The sequence below is a fragment of the Lolium rigidum genome, chromosome 1, assembly GCF_022539505.1.
Source record: "Lolium rigidum isolate FL_2022 chromosome 1, APGP_CSIRO_Lrig_0.1, whole genome shotgun sequence".
Lineage (NCBI taxonomy): Eukaryota > Viridiplantae > Streptophyta > Magnoliopsida > Poales > Poaceae > Lolium > Lolium rigidum.
In genome coordinates this window covers 210,666,088-210,683,978 of record NC_061508.1, presented here as the reverse complement: position 1 = coordinate 210,683,978, position 17,891 = coordinate 210,666,088, and the positions used below count along the sequence as shown (strand labels likewise).

At 45.5% G+C, this 17,891-nt stretch overlaps 1 protein-coding gene and 1 pseudogene across 2 annotated transcripts; both read left to right on the top strand.

Annotated features, from left to right (window-relative positions):
- The window catches only part of LOC124654631, a 41,873-nt pseudogene extending 32,020 nt beyond the window's left edge, over positions 1–9,853 (top strand).
- Positions 2,557–13,728, top strand: LOC124683062 (cold-responsive protein kinase 1-like). Of its 2 annotated transcripts, XM_047217638.1 has the most exons (7): positions 2,557–2,692; positions 11,491–11,600; positions 11,693–11,805; positions 11,886–12,096; positions 12,173–12,410; positions 12,501–12,651; positions 13,170–13,728. In XM_047217638.1, exons 2-7 carry the CDS (start codon positions 11,552–11,554, stop codon positions 13,518–13,520), a joined length of 1,113 nt encoding a protein of 370 aa, XP_047073594.1. In that variant the 5' UTR covers positions 2,557–2,692; positions 11,491–11,551; the 3' UTR covers positions 13,521–13,728. The 2 variants fall into 2 exon arrangements, with proteins under 2 accessions (XP_047073594.1, XP_047073595.1); XM_047217639.1 differs by lacking the exon at positions 2,557–2,692 and having other exon boundaries at positions 11,398–11,600.
- Positions 13,729–17,891: the final 4,163 nt, after the last annotated feature.

Below are 17,891 nucleotides of genomic sequence, written 5' to 3'. Positions count from 1 at the left end.
TACTCTCGCATTTTATTTACTTGTACTTTATTTATCTCGCTATATCAAAACCCCCGAATACTTGTCTCGTGAGCATTTACAGTGAATCCTTCATCGAAACTGCTTGTCAACACCTTCTGCTCCTCGTTGGGTTCGACACTCTTATTTATCGAAAGTACTACGATACACCCCCTATACTTGTTGGTCATCAAGGGAACATATGCCTCCTTCAACAACATAGGCGAGGAAGTCGGGGCCCTCCCAAGTCCTTGCCCACCATGCCCTCTACCGCTCTCCAAACCCCTCTCGCCGACCAACATAGATGTTGTCGGGACCGATCTTGGCCTAAAGCTAGGAAAATGTACCACTTAACACCATCATGATGGCCTAGCTAGGCAAATGTTCACCTATTCACACCGATAGAAAGCCCAACCCATGCACCGACGAGTATGAGAGGGATGTTGTCATCACGTCGTACACCGGATCGAGTCTGACTGAAGAGTATCGACCATGCGTTGGAATTGGGCTAGGACCGCCATACTCGCCATGTGCTCGATGGCGACGAAAAGGAGCTAACAATATCTGATGCACGGACTTGCACTCCAAACCAGAGCCTTGTCGCGCCTCTCCTCGCCAGATCTAGACATGCGACCGTCCAACGGCCCACACTTGCACCCAACGCCCCCACCGTAGACCACCGGCTAGTAGCATCGCACACTTCCACGCCACCCAACGCATCAACCACCAAAGAAAAACAAGGAGAACAAGGAGACCGGAACGAACTGAGATGGACATGGCGCCAACCGTCCGTTACACGGGCTTTTCCCATGGGTATTTCCCAAAATTGTTTTGGCTCATCCAAAACTCATGAGTTTTATCTATCTCTATCATGCCCTATTGTATTAGGCTAGTTGGCATGAATCAATGAAATCAATGAGTTAAGAATTACTCTCTCCATCTCATTAAATATGTCTTAGATTTGACAATTTCATGGGACGGAGAGAGTAATACCTGGATTCCTCTAGATGGGTTCTCTAGGTATTGGTTTCTTCCTCAAGAAAACCAATTCATGGAACTTCTATCTAAACTAATAGCACACGAATAGAAGATAATATTAGAAACCTCCCACTAATCCAAAGTGAATCATGATAACACCATCATTTATACGAGCTAAATTGAAATGGTACTATAACAACGAGGAAGAGCGAGGACAATACTGTGACGCGTTGATATCTACAAGTGGTGACTATAGTCATCGGCAGGGATGTATAGTGGATGTAACAACACAAGAGAGACGGATGTAACAACACAAAAGAGACAAAGACGTGGGAGTAAGCATTAAGAAGATTTTTCGGGATTTAGGATAATCCCCCTCTAATCCCAGGCCTCGTTCGGTTGGCCCCCTAACCAATCCGCCTAGGAATCTACCCACCCAGGGGTTTGGGTGAACCCCAATGATCACCTGAATCCCAACTAATCCCTCTACCCATATTCCCTGCCTCTAATTGTCATTCGGTTAGTCCCCGACCCACAAGACCCACAACAACAGACAACGCGTGTAGTAAACAACAGCTATCATGGCACGCACTCAACAGGAGCATGCATGGCACGCGCTACACAACAACAGGAGAGGGCGTCGGAGATGACGGCTCACGGGTGCCGTTGAGCTCGGACGGAGTTGGGGTCTTTGGGCCTACCTCGCGCCGCTCGGTTGGTCGCTCTGCCAGTGGGAGAGGGGGGTGGAGGGAGAAGCACGCATACTTGATCTGCTCAACTGGTTGCACCGCCGCCGCCGTCCATCAGCCCCCGCGGCCGGCGGCCCTCCAGATCGCGGGAGAGAGACAGGTGGGGGCGAGAGAGAGACGACACAGACGTACCGATTCAGGCTTCGGGGATGCGTACCACGAGATAAGGGCCGTGTGTTTATTTCTCAGCGAAATGAAAGAGATTGGGAGGAAATAGGACGGGGTCGAAATCCCAACGGGTTTAACCGAACACATCGTAGAAGAGCGTCAGGATTTGACCCCCGGTCAGATCCCGGCTAACACACGTGGATTTGGACTCAATGCCGGCCGGATTGGGAGGAAACGAACGAAGCCTAAACACACTTAAATACTAGTAATAGTAAACAAAACGAGAATTTGCAATGTATACTAGTATGAATGTAGAAAGTAGATCAATAAATGGTGGCTTAACCTTTTCTTTTCGAGAATTATCGTGACTTAATTTTCGCCGGATAGATACATTACTTTCTAATTTTTCTGCTCCGCTGCGCGAGGGCAATCGTGCCCGCGGCGGCACGTTAGCAACCAAATTATCTGTCAGTAGCAGTATATTTTTTTGCAGCTACAAACCAGGATCTGGCCTCGGGTCATGCGCTGATTATCTGTCGATTGCAGTAGCAAAGTTGACACTCGCTCACTTGTCGTGTGAAGGTGTACGCGCGCGAGAGATTTTTTTTTGGCTTTCCTTGACTATTGATTAGAGGCGACGAAAAGTGAGAGCGACTGAGGAATCCGCCAAAGTCGAAGCTCCCTAAAGTCTCACCCGATTCGCGACGACATCTTCGAGTCTCCCATCTATTCGTCTTGCCACCTCTTCCACCAGCTGTCCTCGCCGGCTAGATCGATGTCGGGCACCACTTCTCCTCGCCGGCTGGTTCTCGGGCACCGGCCGCTCTAAGGGAGCAGGAGCGCGCGCGCGTGGACATCAGGTGATTTTTCTGCCTTTTGGTCTGGATCCCAGTTCATTTCTTGCTTTCGCGGCCTTGGGGTGGGCACTGGGCAATAATCTCTTGCTTTGACCTGTCCCAATGCTGCTATAAAATCTACCACGGCCGTGCTGTAGCTTAGCGTCACCGCCGGCGGCTCAAACCCCTCGGACTGTCACACCCGTGGCCGCCGTCCTCGTTCTACCTCGTCGCCTGCCTGCCGCCTCCACCCCTATCTGCAATCTTGTTGGCCATTAATTGGTTTTTCAGTTACTTCCTAAAACAACAATGGAGTAGGACATTGCAGCCATCAACTGATTACCTAAAAAACACACGAACATCCACAAAATTCGGGGTGCTAGATCCGCAATTGGTGCTCGCTCGCTCTGCGAGTGGAGTTTCGACTTGTTTTGCGAGGAATGTTGATCGATTTTGACACTCTGGGCAATCATTTGGTCATTGTATTTATGTGCTGGATAGGAAATTCCTGTGTATGTATTTAGTTCGAGATAGATCGGGGTTCTTTCTTCCATTTTGCATCCTGCAAGAAGTCAATGCTATTGAAGTATTGATTACTATTTATTTGAAAAAGAAACAATATATCCTACATGTGCATAGTGCATGGTTGGCACCAGATGCAATGGACTGGGTGTTATTATTTTATTATTGGGCTAATTTTGACAGCTGACCTTAGTAAACTACTAATGGTAAGTCGTATGTACTACCATGTTGACATGCTACTTGACTTCTTACAGTGGTAAGGTAAATGTGTAAAGTTTAGAGAACTTCATTCATATCCAACACATAAATGCACACATAAGAACGATGTGCAGTTCACTAAACTATACACATTTTACTTCAGGCCATTGTAAGAAGTCAATGCTACCGATTATTGTTTATTTGAAAAAAAAACCGCACATGGCTACATGTGCATGGTTGGTACCAGATGCAGTCGATAGGAATGCCATTAGTTTATTATTAGGTTAATTTTGACTTTTGACAAGTATCATTAGACAACTACTTATGGTAAGGCATATGTACCATTATAGCTATATTAAGAATACCTTCTATTTGCAAATCAAGTACTAGCCTGGAGGACATGCTACTTGACTTCTTACAATGATAAAGAAAATTAAATAGTTTAGTTAAATTTACATTGTTTTTTTTTGGTATGGATTTGATAAGAATAGCAATGCATAGTATGTACTTTGATGGAGATAAGATTACACCATCAGATGGAGTGCCCAGGTAGTGCTGTTTGTTGGTTGCATGAACTTTGAGGGAGCATGATTTTTTCTACACCATCATACAAATTGATTCACAAATTCCTCTTTTGTTGTTGGAGTGTGAGAGTCTGATTTTACTTGGTAGTTGTTGGTGGGTGTGCCACTGAATTGCATGAACCTGGTGTTACTATTGTTTCTTTCTCCTCCTTCGTATTTACCTTTTCTATTTTACCATTTTCCTTTTTATATAACTATTTGATATATGTATCCTGAACTCCTCTAGGCACAGCTTTCAAAGCAAGAACTGGTAATACTGTTAGAACATGTATATAAGTTGTATTTAGCCCAAATAGTCTAGTCTAGCCCAAGGCCTAAGAGCATCTCCAGCCGCGTCCCCCAAAGCGTCCCCCAAACCGCGCCGGATTGAGCGTTTGGGAGACGTGTTTTGTTCGTGCCGCGTTTGGGGGACGTCGCTCCCCAGCCGCGTCCCCCAAACGCCGCCCCCAATCAGGAATTCAAATTGTTGCATTCAAAAGAGATCGTTCCCGCCGAATCGTCGCGATCAGAGTAGCGGCGATCATAGTACTGGGCGCGCGATCATATTACAGACCATAGTGCATGCTAAATTAGAAGAAGGGGTTGGCCGACGGCGACGTATCCTGAGTCGACGCAGGATGATGGAGTCATGGCTCACCGTCGCCCACGACTCGCACAGACAAAGATCCTCCAAAACCGTCCACTTGGGGCCTCGTGTGCCCGACGCCTTCTTCTTCTTTTTCTTCTTCACGCCGTCCGCGTCTACCTCCACGAGATCATCGTCACCGGCACCCTCCTCGTCCTCTTCCTCGCCGCCCTCGCCGCCCTCTTCGTCCTCGTCGTCGTCGTCGTCCTCCACCTCCTCCTCTTCATCGTCCTCCTCGTCCTCACCCCCGCTCTCTACCTCAGCACCATCAGCACCGGCGCCGTCGAATTCGAGCGGCCCTCGCGGCCGCGTGAAAGGGTCGCCGTCCGCACTGGGTCCTAGCGCCCGCGCCGCTCGTACGCCGGGGAGTAGAGGTTGTTGGGGTTGAAGCGCCATGCGGCAGCAGCATCCCGGTAGCGGGGTGACAAGTTAGGCGTCACGCACCGGGAGTGCCGGGAGGGGCCGCCGTTGTAGAAGGCGGATGACGACGGAGAGAACACTCCCGAACGTACACCGACACGTTCGTACTATATGGGCTCGTGCTGGTGGCGCGAGACACCCGGCCATTAAGTCGCCGGAGCGCGCGCGCGCCGCCGTAGCCTTCTTCTCTGCTCCGCCGCCCTCCGTCCTTTCCGCTCCGCCGTCGACATCTTCCGGCGCGCAGGCGGGCCTTGATGCCACTGATCATCGGTCCATCCTTCCGGCTTCTTCTTCGGAGTCGGCGCCTTCCGTGGCTTCGCGAACGGCGCTTTCGCCCCTTTCGTCGCATTGCCCGACGGCTTCTTGGCCGCTTTCTTGGCCATCTTTTTGGGGGCTATCGGCGGCGCCATGGAATGGGGAGAGGGTAGCGGAGGCGGGTGGACGGCGGGAGGGAGAAACAAATCGGCAGGATAGGAGAAATGAATCGGCGGCGGGATATGTGTTGGGAGGCCAGAAATGCGCGGCGGGATAGGCGCGATATGGCAGGAGGGGCGGGATTTGGCGGGAGTGGGAGACGATTTTTCACTGAGCCGCTGACGCGTCGGGCCCGCGTCGGTTCGCCTCGCTTTTCATTGTGTCCGGCGTGCCCGGAGCATCCCCTGTGGGACGGGAACGGGCTCGGGGCGCCGGACACCGTATCGGGGCGCGCCGGACAAAAATGGTCTTTGGGGGACGCGGTTGGAACGTTTTTTTGGCCCGACGCGCCCCAAATTGCTTTGGGGGACGCGGCTGGAGATGCTCTAAGATGGCCCATGTAACCTATGTATATAACTCTGAAGTCAATAGAGAAAGGGCAAGGTTGGAAAGTTAACATGGTATCAGAGCTAGGGTTGCTGGTGACCTAGCTCCAGCCGCCACCATTGGCAACTCGCCGGCGGCTGCTCCCGTCGTCTTCACACGAGCTCAAGCAGGGCTTGTGCCGTCTCCCGTCGGTTGGACTCAGTGCTGCTGATGTCATCTTTATCCCGTGTGAGTCCAGATAGGACCAGGGCTATTGTGCCTCTTCATCCTATTGCTATTGCAGCTCTGCAAGGAGCTGCTGAAATCCGCTAGTCTGCCCGTTCATCCCTTGCTGTCACTGTTATTTTGCTCTCTGTAGCTGCTTGTTCCCTCTGGTTGAAGCTACTAGTGCCCTGTTCTATTCTGCTCAGTAGTTGTTGCAAGGGATTTATTGCTAGCTTGTTAAAATGACCAAGGATGGGTCTATTTTTTCTATTGACATCAAGCTTGATGGCCCAAATTACAGAGAGTGGGCATTCTCAGTGAAAACTGCTGTGAGGGCTGCTGGATTTGATGACCATTTGACTGATGATCGTCCAGATTTTAAGGAGGATGAGGCCATAAAAAAGGCTTGGAGGAAAACAGATTCTAAGGTCATGGGTGCCTTAATACTTAATGTTGCTCCGTCGCTGCGGATGAGTCTTGAGCATCACATCACTGCAAAAGAAATATGGAAGTATTTGGAGCAGCGATATCTTCAGCCAAGTGGGGCACTTCGCTACTCCTTATTGCAAAATTTGCAAAATCTTCAGCTGCATGACTCGTCCATAGAGGAGTATTATGAAGTTTTTACTCGCATCACTAGTCAGCTTATGTCAATGACTCCGAAGAGTCGTTCTGGTTGTGAGTCTTGTGTGGCAAAGGAGAATTATGAGGCTCGACTCCTTCATGTTTCGGCTTTGTGATGAGGCTTAGGCAGGAATTTGAGAACAACAGAACTCAGCTCCTTGATCGTCCTGCACCTCCTTCTTTGGATGAGGCACTTGCTAGCTTAATTGCTGAGGAGACACGTCTTCGCTCCCTTACCTCCATTGGTCCAATGACTCACACCAGTGTTCTTGCTGCTCCTCGGGGCCCCTTTAGAGGTTCGGGAAAATTCTGTACTCAATGTAAGAAGTTTGGACACACAGTTGATAGTTGCTTTGTCCTACACCCAGAGTTAAAATATTGTACCCAATGCAAGAAGTCTGGACACACAGTTGATAGCTGTTTTGTCCTACACCCAGAGTTATTGGCTGAGTACCAAAGGAAGTTTCCTCCTCAACATCAGCAGCAGCGTCATCCCCCTACTAGGAGGTCTTCTTCTATTGTGATAGGTGAACCACAACCACAACCAGCTCTCAGTCTGCTTCTCGTGTTACCCAGCCTTGGGTGCTTGATTCAGGAGCTTCTTTTCATGTCACATCTTATCGTTCCCAGCTTGTGTCATGTCAGCCAGTGAAGGATGGTGCCTCTGTTCATACCGCTGATGGTACACCTTGTTCTGTTACTCATCAGGGCTATCTTTGCACATCCAAATTTTCAATTCCTGATATTTCCTTTGTTCCTGAATTATCCATGAGTCAAAATTACTGATATGGACAACTTTGTTGGTTTTAATAAAACCTCATGTTATGTGCAGGATCTTCAGAGCAAGAGGATCATTGGTACTGGCCGTCGCCTTAGTGGATCTACGTCCCTCTACGAGCTTGACACCCTTCATCTTCCTTCAGCTTTCGCATCATCTGCTTCCTCTTCCTCAGCGTCAAGATCCACCTCTTCGTTCTCTTTCGCCCAGTGGCATCATCGTTTAGGTCATCTATGTGGTTCTCGTTTATCTAGTCTTATTGGGCAAGGTGTTTTGGGCCGTGTTCCTGTGGATGCCGGTTTCCGCTGTAAGGATTGTAATCTAGGGAAACAGATACAACTTCCTTATCCCTCTAGCACTACCTATTCTAGCCGTCCTTTCGATTTAGTGCACTCTGATGTATGGGGTCCTTCTCCTTTCGTTTCAAAAGGCGGTCACAAACATTATGTCATATTTGTTGATGATTACTCTCGATATACTTGGGTCTATTTTATGAAACATCGTTCCAGTTGAATTCTATATATCAGGCTTTTGCACGCATGGTTCATACTTAATTTTCAAGTGCTATTCGTGTTTTTCGCTCTGACTTAGGGGGGGGGGGGGGAGTACTTCTCTGCATCCTTTCGTGAGTTTCTTGCTTCCGAGGGTACCCTTCCCCAGCTGTCTTGCCCAGGTGCTCATGCTCAAAATGGTGTTTCTGAGCGAAAACATCGCCATATAATTGAAACTGCTTGTACTCTTATGATTTCTTCTTTTGTCCCTACTCATTTCTGGGGTGAAGCTATTTCCACAACTGTGTATCTCATAAACATACAACCTTCTTCTCGTCTTTAGGGCAAGTGTCCTGGTGAGGTTTTGTTTGGTTCTCCACCTACATATGGCCACCTTCGTGTGTTTGGATGTACATGTTATGTTTTATTAGCACCTCGGGAGCGTACCAAGTTGACTGCTCAATCTATCCAATGTGTTTTTCTTGGATATAGTCTTGAACACAAGGGGTATCGTTGCTATGATCCTTCTGCCCGTCGTATTCGTTTCTCTCGTGATGTCACTTTTAATGAGGATCAACCCTTCTTCTTTAACTCTTCTACTCCCTCGTCATCCTCCACTTCTTTAGAGTCCACCTCTTTTCTTTCTCTTCCACCGATCTTCACTTCGGATGAGTCAAGACTCTGATCAACCACAACAAGACACACCTTCCTCACCAGTTCCTCATTCCCCAATTGATTCACAATCCACTCATTCCTCTTATGTTCCACCAGCCCCACGTCATATTGAGCCTTTTCCTTTATATTATAGTCGTCGTCCAAAAGTTTATTCTGATATTCAGTCGCCTATTCCTTCATCACCTGCTCATCTAACCAGTACCACTGAACCTTGCACTGATGATTCCTCTCAGACAAACAGGTATGCCCTTCGTGATCGCTCCTCTCTTGAGCTTCCAAACAGATATAGAAATGATTTTCGTGTTGGGGCAGCCTGTGAGCCTAATCTTATCAGGAGGCAGCCATGGTGCCCGAGTGGCAGTTGGCCATGTCTGAGGAGCTTGCTGCTCTAGAGGCTACACGTACATGGATATGGTACCTTTACCTCCTCGATCAGTCCCTATCACTTGTAAATGGGTGTATAAAGTCAAAAATAGGTCAGATGGTTCAGTGGACCGCTATAAGGCTAGACTTGTTGCTAGAGGTTTTCAGCAGGCTCATGGGAGAGATTATGATGAAACATTTGCGCCAGTTGCTCATATGACCTCTGTTCGTACTTTAATTGCTGTGGCTACTGCTCGGTCATGGAAGATTTCACAAATGGATGTAAAGAATGCATTCCTTAATGGTGATTTACAAGAGGAAGTTTATATGCAGCCACCTCGAGGTGTTGAGGCCCCATCTGGTCATGTTTGTCGCCTTCGCAAAGCACTATATGGGCTTAAACAAGCCCCTCGCGCGTGGTTTGAGCGATTCAGTTCTGTGGTTTGTGCTGCAGGTTTCAGTCATCATGACCCTGCACTTTTCATTCATACATCTGAACATGGACGTACTTTGCTTCTTCTCTATGTGGATGATATGTTGATTACTGGAGATGATCAGAAGTACATTGCCTTTGTTAAAAGAAAGCTAAGTGAGCAGTTCAAGATGTCAGACCTAGGATCTCCCAGTTACTTTCTGGGGATTGAGGTTGATTGCACTGATGATGGCTACTATCTTTCTCAGTCTCGCTACACTCAGGATTTGATAGCGCACTCAGGTCTTACTGATACTCGTATTGCTGCTACACCGATGGAACTGCAGGTGCAATTGCGCTCTACTGATGGCATTCCTCTTAAGGATCCCTCTCGCTATCGTCATCTTGTTGGCAGCCTTGTATACCTCACTGTGACCAGGCCAGACATAGCCCATGCAGTTCACTGCTCCTACCTCAGTTTATTATAGTCACTTGCTTCGTGTTCTTCGATACTTGAGGGGGACATCATCTCGCCGGCTATTTTATGCCCGCACAAGCCAGCTCCAGCTTCATGCTTACTCTGACTTCACTTGGGCGAGTAATCCTGATGACCGTTCCTTTGTTACTGGTTATTATCTTTTTCTGGGCACATCTCCTATTGCATGGAAGTCGAAGAAACAAAATGCAATATCATGGTCTAGTGCTGAGGCTGAACTAAGAGCTCTCTCTACCACCACAGCAGAAATTATTTGGCTTTGTTGGCTGTTGGCTGATCTTGGTGTCCCATGTGATGCACCCACTACCATTCTTTGTGATAGCAGTGCTGCCATCCAGATTGCAAATGACCCTGTCAAGCATGAGCTAACCAAACATATTGGTGTGGATGCTTTCTTCACACGTTCTCATTGACAACAATCAACCATTCACCTAGAATATGTTCCATCAGAGCTTCAACTTGCAGATTTCTTTACAAAAGCTCAAACAAAAGAACATCATAAGCTTCATGTTCTCAAACTCAATGTCTCAGATCCACCTTGAGTTTGAAGGGGGGTGTTAGAACATGTGTATAAGTTGTATTTAGCCCAAATAGTCTAGTCTAGCGCAAGGCCCAAGATGGCCCATGTAACCTATGTATATAACTCTGAAGTCAATAGAGAAAGGGCAAGGTTGGAAAGTAAAATACAGCGAGCAGACTAGTTATTACTGAACTCAAACTTAAAGATAATTTTATTTTACAATGCTGATACAAGTACTAGACTCTTATTACATGAGTAACCAAATAAATTTCATGGTCAGGTGGTACCCGTAATGGACATATCTCTGGTTAACTACTTACCAACAACTTAAGTAGTCATAAGGTAGGGTAGGTTGGCTGGGAAGAAAGGTTGTGGGGATAGATAGAAAAGCTTGAAGCTTAGGGGTAGCTATTACTCCCTTTGTTCCATAATTCTTGTTGTGGTTTTACTTCAAATTCGAACTAAATCCACGACAAGAATTATAGAACGGAGCGAGTTGAAGGGAAATAGTCCATTTCCTGCTAGCCCCTTACATTAGGGATACATCCTTTATATATACCTTCTATGTCAGTTATCGTTCACTGAACAGTAATTCCAGCTTGTGATAGCTGGACTCATATCCGTAACATACGAACCCAATACAATGACTTGACTCCAAAGACAAGGACTCCTAATTGGATACAAACTCTAGAGTAGTTGCATACACCTAATGCAAGGTTGGATATAACTAATATTTGTCCACGACAGTTTGTGATGTGAGTATAGTTGGTACATTTACACTGAATTGCATGAATTTCTTAACATCCAATGAGCATCTTGTATTTCACAAAATAGGGTGCTTTATAGGCCTTGTGTAAGGGCCAGTCTGTTCAACTTTGAGGCATTAGGATGCATTTAACGGATTGATGATTATCATAAGTGATTCCCACCACATCATGAGATTCACCTTCTTGAAAATTGGCAATTCTTCAAATCCAGAAAACAGATAGAATTCCAGGATTATACGTTGGCAAAGACTTCTATGCAGAATTCTTCCAGATCATTTTTGCCATACTATATTTCCTATCAGAAGGGAAAACTTTTTTTTTATGCTGCTCTTTCTTTCTCAGAATTCAGCTTCAATTTAGTCAGTACTGTTGGGATCCACGATTTGACTTCTGAGTTACAAACATGGCTTCTTGCTTTATGTGTGGAAAGGACATCAAAGAAACTATTGAAGGTGAGTGTTTCATTTCTTTGCTCAGTTTTATAACAACTTCTACTTATAGAAAGACGCATCATTCTGATTCACTTGCATTTGCTTTCTTGTAGCTCCAGGAGGAAATAAGGTGAGGGTTTTTTCTTATAGTGAGCTGAGGAAGGGTACACATGATTTTAGTGAGGCAAACAAGATTGGCGAAGGCGGTTTTGGTTCTGTGTTCAGGGTAATTTTCTCAAGTCATTGGTCACTTCAAAAGTCCATCGCATTGAACTGTCTTAACTAATATTTATTTTGTTTGATCAGGGAAGGCTTAAAGATGGCACAGTTGTAGCGGTAAAGGTGCTTTCTGCCATTTCGAAGCAAGGCATAAAAGAGTTTTTTACCGAACTTACAGCAATTTCTGATATTGTGCACGAAAACCTGATCACCTTAGTCGGTTGCTGCGCCGAGGGATCCCACAGGATTCTTGTATATAATTATCTTGAGAACAACAGCCTTGCATATACACTGCTAGGTGCCTAACATGTCCTTCATCTTTCACGCGAGGCTTCAATAACTATCTTACTTAAGTATGTTTCATGGTATTGCAGGAAAAGGTTATAGCAGCATCCGGTTGAACTGGAGAGTTCGTGTTAAAATTGCTGTTGGCATTGCCCATGGGCTTGCGTTTCTTCATGAAGAAATCCGTCCTCCCATAATCCACCGGGACATAAAGGCAAGCAATATTCTTCTCGACAAGGATCTCACCCCCAAAATTTCTGATTTTGGGTTGGCAAGGCTCCTCCCTCCAAACGCAACTCATGTGAGCACCTGTGTCGCAGGTACAATGTAAGTATAACCTTGTTAGCGTTTTGTTTGGGCATTCGACTATATTTCATTCTTATCTCTCTTTCTCTGCCTTTTCCCCCTTTCTGTCAGAGGATACCTTGCTCCTGAATATGCAGTTAGAGGTCAAGTGACAAAGAAGTCAGATATTTATAGTTTTGGTGTTCTGCTCTTGGAAATCGTTAGTGGCAGGTGTAACCACAATAATAGATTGCCTTATGAAGATCAATTTCTGCTCGAGAGGGTAAGCTCTATCTTAATTCGATGTTCACTAAACCTACACTTTATTTTGAGACCGCAGTTGTACTCCTCCATTTCCATTATGAAGTTAACATTTAGGTGTTAGCTCGAACATACCTGTTAAGATACTTGGCTACTGTATAGTTCATCTTTTTCGCTTTTCTCCTTTTCTCTCCTTTTTTTTTACCTTGTAGCCTTGCTACGCGTTGTTCTCCACCTGCTTTCTTTGCGGTTTACTTCTAATATACAACACATGTTTAGGCGTGTGTTCGAGAAAAAAAAAAGATACTTGGCTACTTGCAGTGTTGTCTGTTCTTAATATCCCAGTAGTTCTGTTTATGATTTGGCTTTTGTCCTTTAAAACCATCTGTTAGTGTTTTTGCCCAGATAGCAAACCGTCCTGTGTAAGAATGTATCAAGAGTCATATGGTTATTTTTGGTTGTAGTTTTTTCTGTTTCAGTATTCGGAGGCACATTTTCTTGGATATTACTGATCGTAGAGGTTTGCTGGTGCTCTTGCAGACATGGAGATGTTATGAGGAAGGACAGCTCGAGAAGATCATAGATGCAGATCTAGAAGATGACCTGGACGCTGAGGAGGCATGCCGATTCTTGAAGGTTGGCCTTTTGTGCACCCAAGATGCGATGAAACTCCGTCCCAACATGACCAACATCGTCCGGATGCTGTCCGGAGAAAAAGATGTCTCCACAGAGAGGATCACCAAGCCTGCCGTGATCAGCAACATGGGAGACATCAAGGTGAACAACCAGGAGGGTTCAGGTGATTCACATTCTTCCACGATGAGGTCCTTCACCATCACTGAACCATCCACAATCATATCATCAGAAGCAACAACAGAGTCATCGCCCTGAAAAGTACATGTAATATGCAAATCCTTGTGTTGTGATACATTATTATGCTAGATAGACAAGAGCGTGTGCTAGGTTGTTTGATGCGACGATGTTGAAAATTTGCATTGCTCTTGTTTGAGCGTGTTCTTTACCTTGTTTCGTTCTACGTAAGTTCTATGCAATGCAATTGTTGCATAATCAAAATAATTCCCCTTTATATGTTACCTCTAATGTAACTGCGCTCGTCCAAATTTGTTGTTCCAGTGGCGGGCACTGGGTGGGTGTGCATCCTGTAATATCATCGATGATACATTGATACTGTCTCTGGACGTGGAAAGTGCAGGTCGTTATTCGGGCGCCTTACCTGAAAATACATGCATGCTACATAAAACATTAGATAAATCAATCTTTGAGTACCTTCGTTGGAAGGAAAACGGTGTGTGCTTGCTTGATGCAATAGCTCCTCTTTCACATGTGTACGTAGGCATATGTAATAACTAGATGACATGTGCTGCCTCTCTTCATCTAGAGCCGTGATTAAGTGTAGATGGGCAATTCTTTGATCGCTACAACTCGTTTGAACGTTACTAACAAGAACGTGTGGACGATATTCCATGGAGACATGCACACAAGCAAACACACTGATGAGGTCATCAAGCCTTCCTCTAAAATCAAAACTTCAAAATGTTTTATCTCTTAAACCGTGAATTTAATTGATGACGTGTCTTCATCCTCGGCTTGTCTCGATCAGATCCTCGTAACTAGCGCTCATGCTGGTATATACTACATTTTTTCCTCCTTCAAAATTGTCACCGAGGAATTTATAAGGTTTTCACCTACTAAATATATCACATGGTAACTTCGTATACAATAGGTTGGTGTTACTGTCCTAATGGTTTGATTACTTTATCGCGACATACACAAGTACACAACTGGGATGTAGATTTAAACCCAACAATAAAAAGAAGTTGTGAATCGGCCATATGATTTAGTCTATAAAGTATTTTAAAGAAACAAAATCAACTTACAACATGTTGAAGTATTAGTTTCTCCCCCTTTTAGTGTAACCTTAGTCATTCAACTCGATGTCCCTATGTATACATAATAATTTGCGTTTTTTTACCATGTTAGTCGTTGCATGTAGGTTCAATGTCACAGTAGGAGCTATTGCGCAAATGTGCTTGTAATATAAGTTACATCTATCTTATATTGTCCCGTGCAATAACAAATACGATAGTGCCTGTAAGAAGAATATATTTTGTCTGATGTGGTTCAGATGCATATATAGCAGTGGTATGCAAACACATGCAAGTACACGACTAAACGAGGGCTCTCTTCATGCATGAAGAGCCAAAAGGTACGTTATCAAGATGATTAGCATATACAACCGCAAGTAATCGCATGACCGCCTTCATCTCATGGCTTTATCAAAAAATCTCATGTCTTTGTGACATATTTGTACCTCCCATTCATGCATACATACGTACACAAGAATGACACGCGTCGTTTTCTTGCTGAGTACAAAATCACATCTAAACATTCATGGAAACACTAATTTAGTAATTGAGTAAAGCGTGGTAGTGAAGTGAGATATCGAATGCAGAAAAAACAACCGAGTTGTCGCCATCTCGCCTTCAAATGGTTGAGGGACACCGTGGGCACTGGCTAGCAGGGGCAGACCTACGCTCCAGGTTATCGGGCCGTGGCTTGGGGTATAGAATTTTTTCACCGATATATTAGTACAAATTGGTTGTTTTAATTAAAAATTAGCCCAAGCACAACACGTAGTTCAATGTTGTCCCGGAGGTTGGGCGGATCCTAGATCTACCACCGGCGGCTAGTGCGTTGTCAACATCGTTCACCAACAATAGTATATATAGATTTTGTGTGTTGCCAGCATCAGGGTGTCATCAACATCACTTGAAACAACAACAATATAGTCATCATTCAATAAAGGTGCAATGATTCTGTGGGTTGTCAACATCACCATCAGCAACAAAATTCAGTGACTCACTGAAAGTGCAACGGTTCAATGTGTTGTAACGGCGCCAACAATAGCGACATAGTGTCTTGTACTCGTCACCTGCAACAATAATACTGTAACGATGTATAGTGATTCAGTTCATCAATTGATTCATCCTGAAACGTAGGACTCTGCTTTGCCAAATTTGCCACGAGACACGAGCATAGCTCTGATTCTTGGCGGTGAAGTCGTGCATAGTACCCTCGAGCATGACAATTGGCAACAAGCCAACAACCGAAATTTTAGTGCGGGAAAAACGTTTCCGATGATTCCATCCGTGAAGGAGGCCTTGATTGTCGCCAACTTCCCCCCACGGCTAGACCAAACCTAACTCCATTTCGTAGGACACCGTGCTGGTGGCCTGGTGGAACCCCCGTGGCTGCAGATGACGGGGGCGGCGTCGACGAAGACGAGGGACTGGGCGGAGCTGCCGTGGGACGCGCTCACGACCGTCTACGGCAAGCTGGGCCTGGCGGGCACCCTGGTGGGCGCCGTCCATGTGTGCAGCTCCTGGCGCCGCGCGGCCGCCCACGAGCCCACATTGATCCGCGCCGGGGACGACGGACTCCTCCTCTCCCTCGCCCAGCGGTAAGATCCCGCTTCCCCAGATGGATATTCATGAACTACTGATTCTACTGTACTACTTATATTTTGTAATTCCACTGTTAAACCAAGTGCATATATTGATATATATCTTTCCAGTTTGGCTAAGAACAACCGGTTTAAAGCGCGATCAATAGCGATCTTGTTTCTTTAGACTAAAATTGTATTGCAAGCATTGTTCAAGAGTGCGATGCTGCACCTGTTTAGGTCTGCACCTGGGATTTACCGTACCAGATTTATCTCCTCCTGTTCGATCTGCTGTTTGCTTTAAAGGACCCAGTAGAATTATGTGCAGCAGTAGTCCACAGAAAGTTCAACCGAATGTACCATGTGCATTTTGTAGATGAACATGAAGCACGGAGCTGAAAATTAGGCAAAAGCTACTTATGGACTTTTGTTTCTTACATGAACTTGCTAGTTGTTGTAGGCCAATTCTTCCTTTCCTTTGTGCAAGGAAATGTACAAGTAAGACACAATATATCCTATTCTGTACATTACTTTCTTTTGAAGGGAAATATTCCGGGAAGTACTCGTATTTGGTTATTTGCTTGCTGTATGTTTTCATGTTTAGCAAATCTAGGTTCTGAATGTTTGGTATCTAGACTTGTGATGCAAACGGTTTTTTGGTATGTGATGTACCTATGATGGAGTTGCGGAGGAGGAGGAGCAATCCTGCAAGAGTGGGAGGAGGAAGGGGGATGGAGATGGAAGGAGGACGAGGAAGAAGAAGAGGGGACAGAGGGGGAGGTGACCAATGGCGAGGCAACAAAGACGATGTTTTGGCCCTAGGCTTAGTGGAAGTCATGGGCACGTCGGATCCAAAAAGATTACCATTGTTGTGAGATATTACATTGGTTATGCAACCATGTATACTCCTTATCTATAATAACTAAATAGGAGCAACCCACTAAGTGATTTCTCTTAACATGCAAGCATGCCACATCACCATGCTGCCACCTCACCAAATTATCAGATATAATCCTTATCTTTCTTAGAGAAAAACCTCCAACTCAGGCCACATCATCATTTCTTTATTAGCAAATAAACATTTCTTTTTTTATTTGACCGGTCATCATTGATTGATCTTGCACAGCTTGGGCCATCCAGCAGTCATTCATGAATTGTTGCAATAGATATGAATGCCACTTTACATTCTCTACATGGTTTGAATTCTTCTCCTCTTCCTATTCTGCATGAAACCTTCTAGAAAACGAACGGCCTGGCCACTTCCTCTACTCCATGATCTATACCAAGAAGAAATTTTAAGGTGGCAAGCAATCCTAAGCATTTCCTCTATTAATCGTTCAACAATTAATCTATTTTGTCTGTTCACATTCGGGAGTAAATCCCTTCATCTTCGTCTCCTCCACTATTGCATCCAAGACTGGTGGACTTCTTTTATGCTCCACTAATATTATCCGATGGACATGCTCTCCCAATTTAAGCTCCTCCATTCTCGCCGGATACATCAAAGATGAGTATACACGCCGTCAGGTTTCTCCTTGAAAGTCTATCAGCTCCACGTGTGAATCCCCTGCCCTCGCCGCCCGGACGGATTTCTCAAGAGCTCTGCGTCTGGAATATCGATATGTGATGGACGAGCAGCACCGCGTCCTGGACAGCACTGCAGTCTCGACGGGTTTGTCGACTGGTCCATCACGTTCTGCTTTGAGTGAGAAGAGACATTGGTGGTCCGGATCATTCCTTCCTGCTGTGAGATTCTATTGGTGAATCAAATTTTCTCCACATATTTTCTCATCGATGGT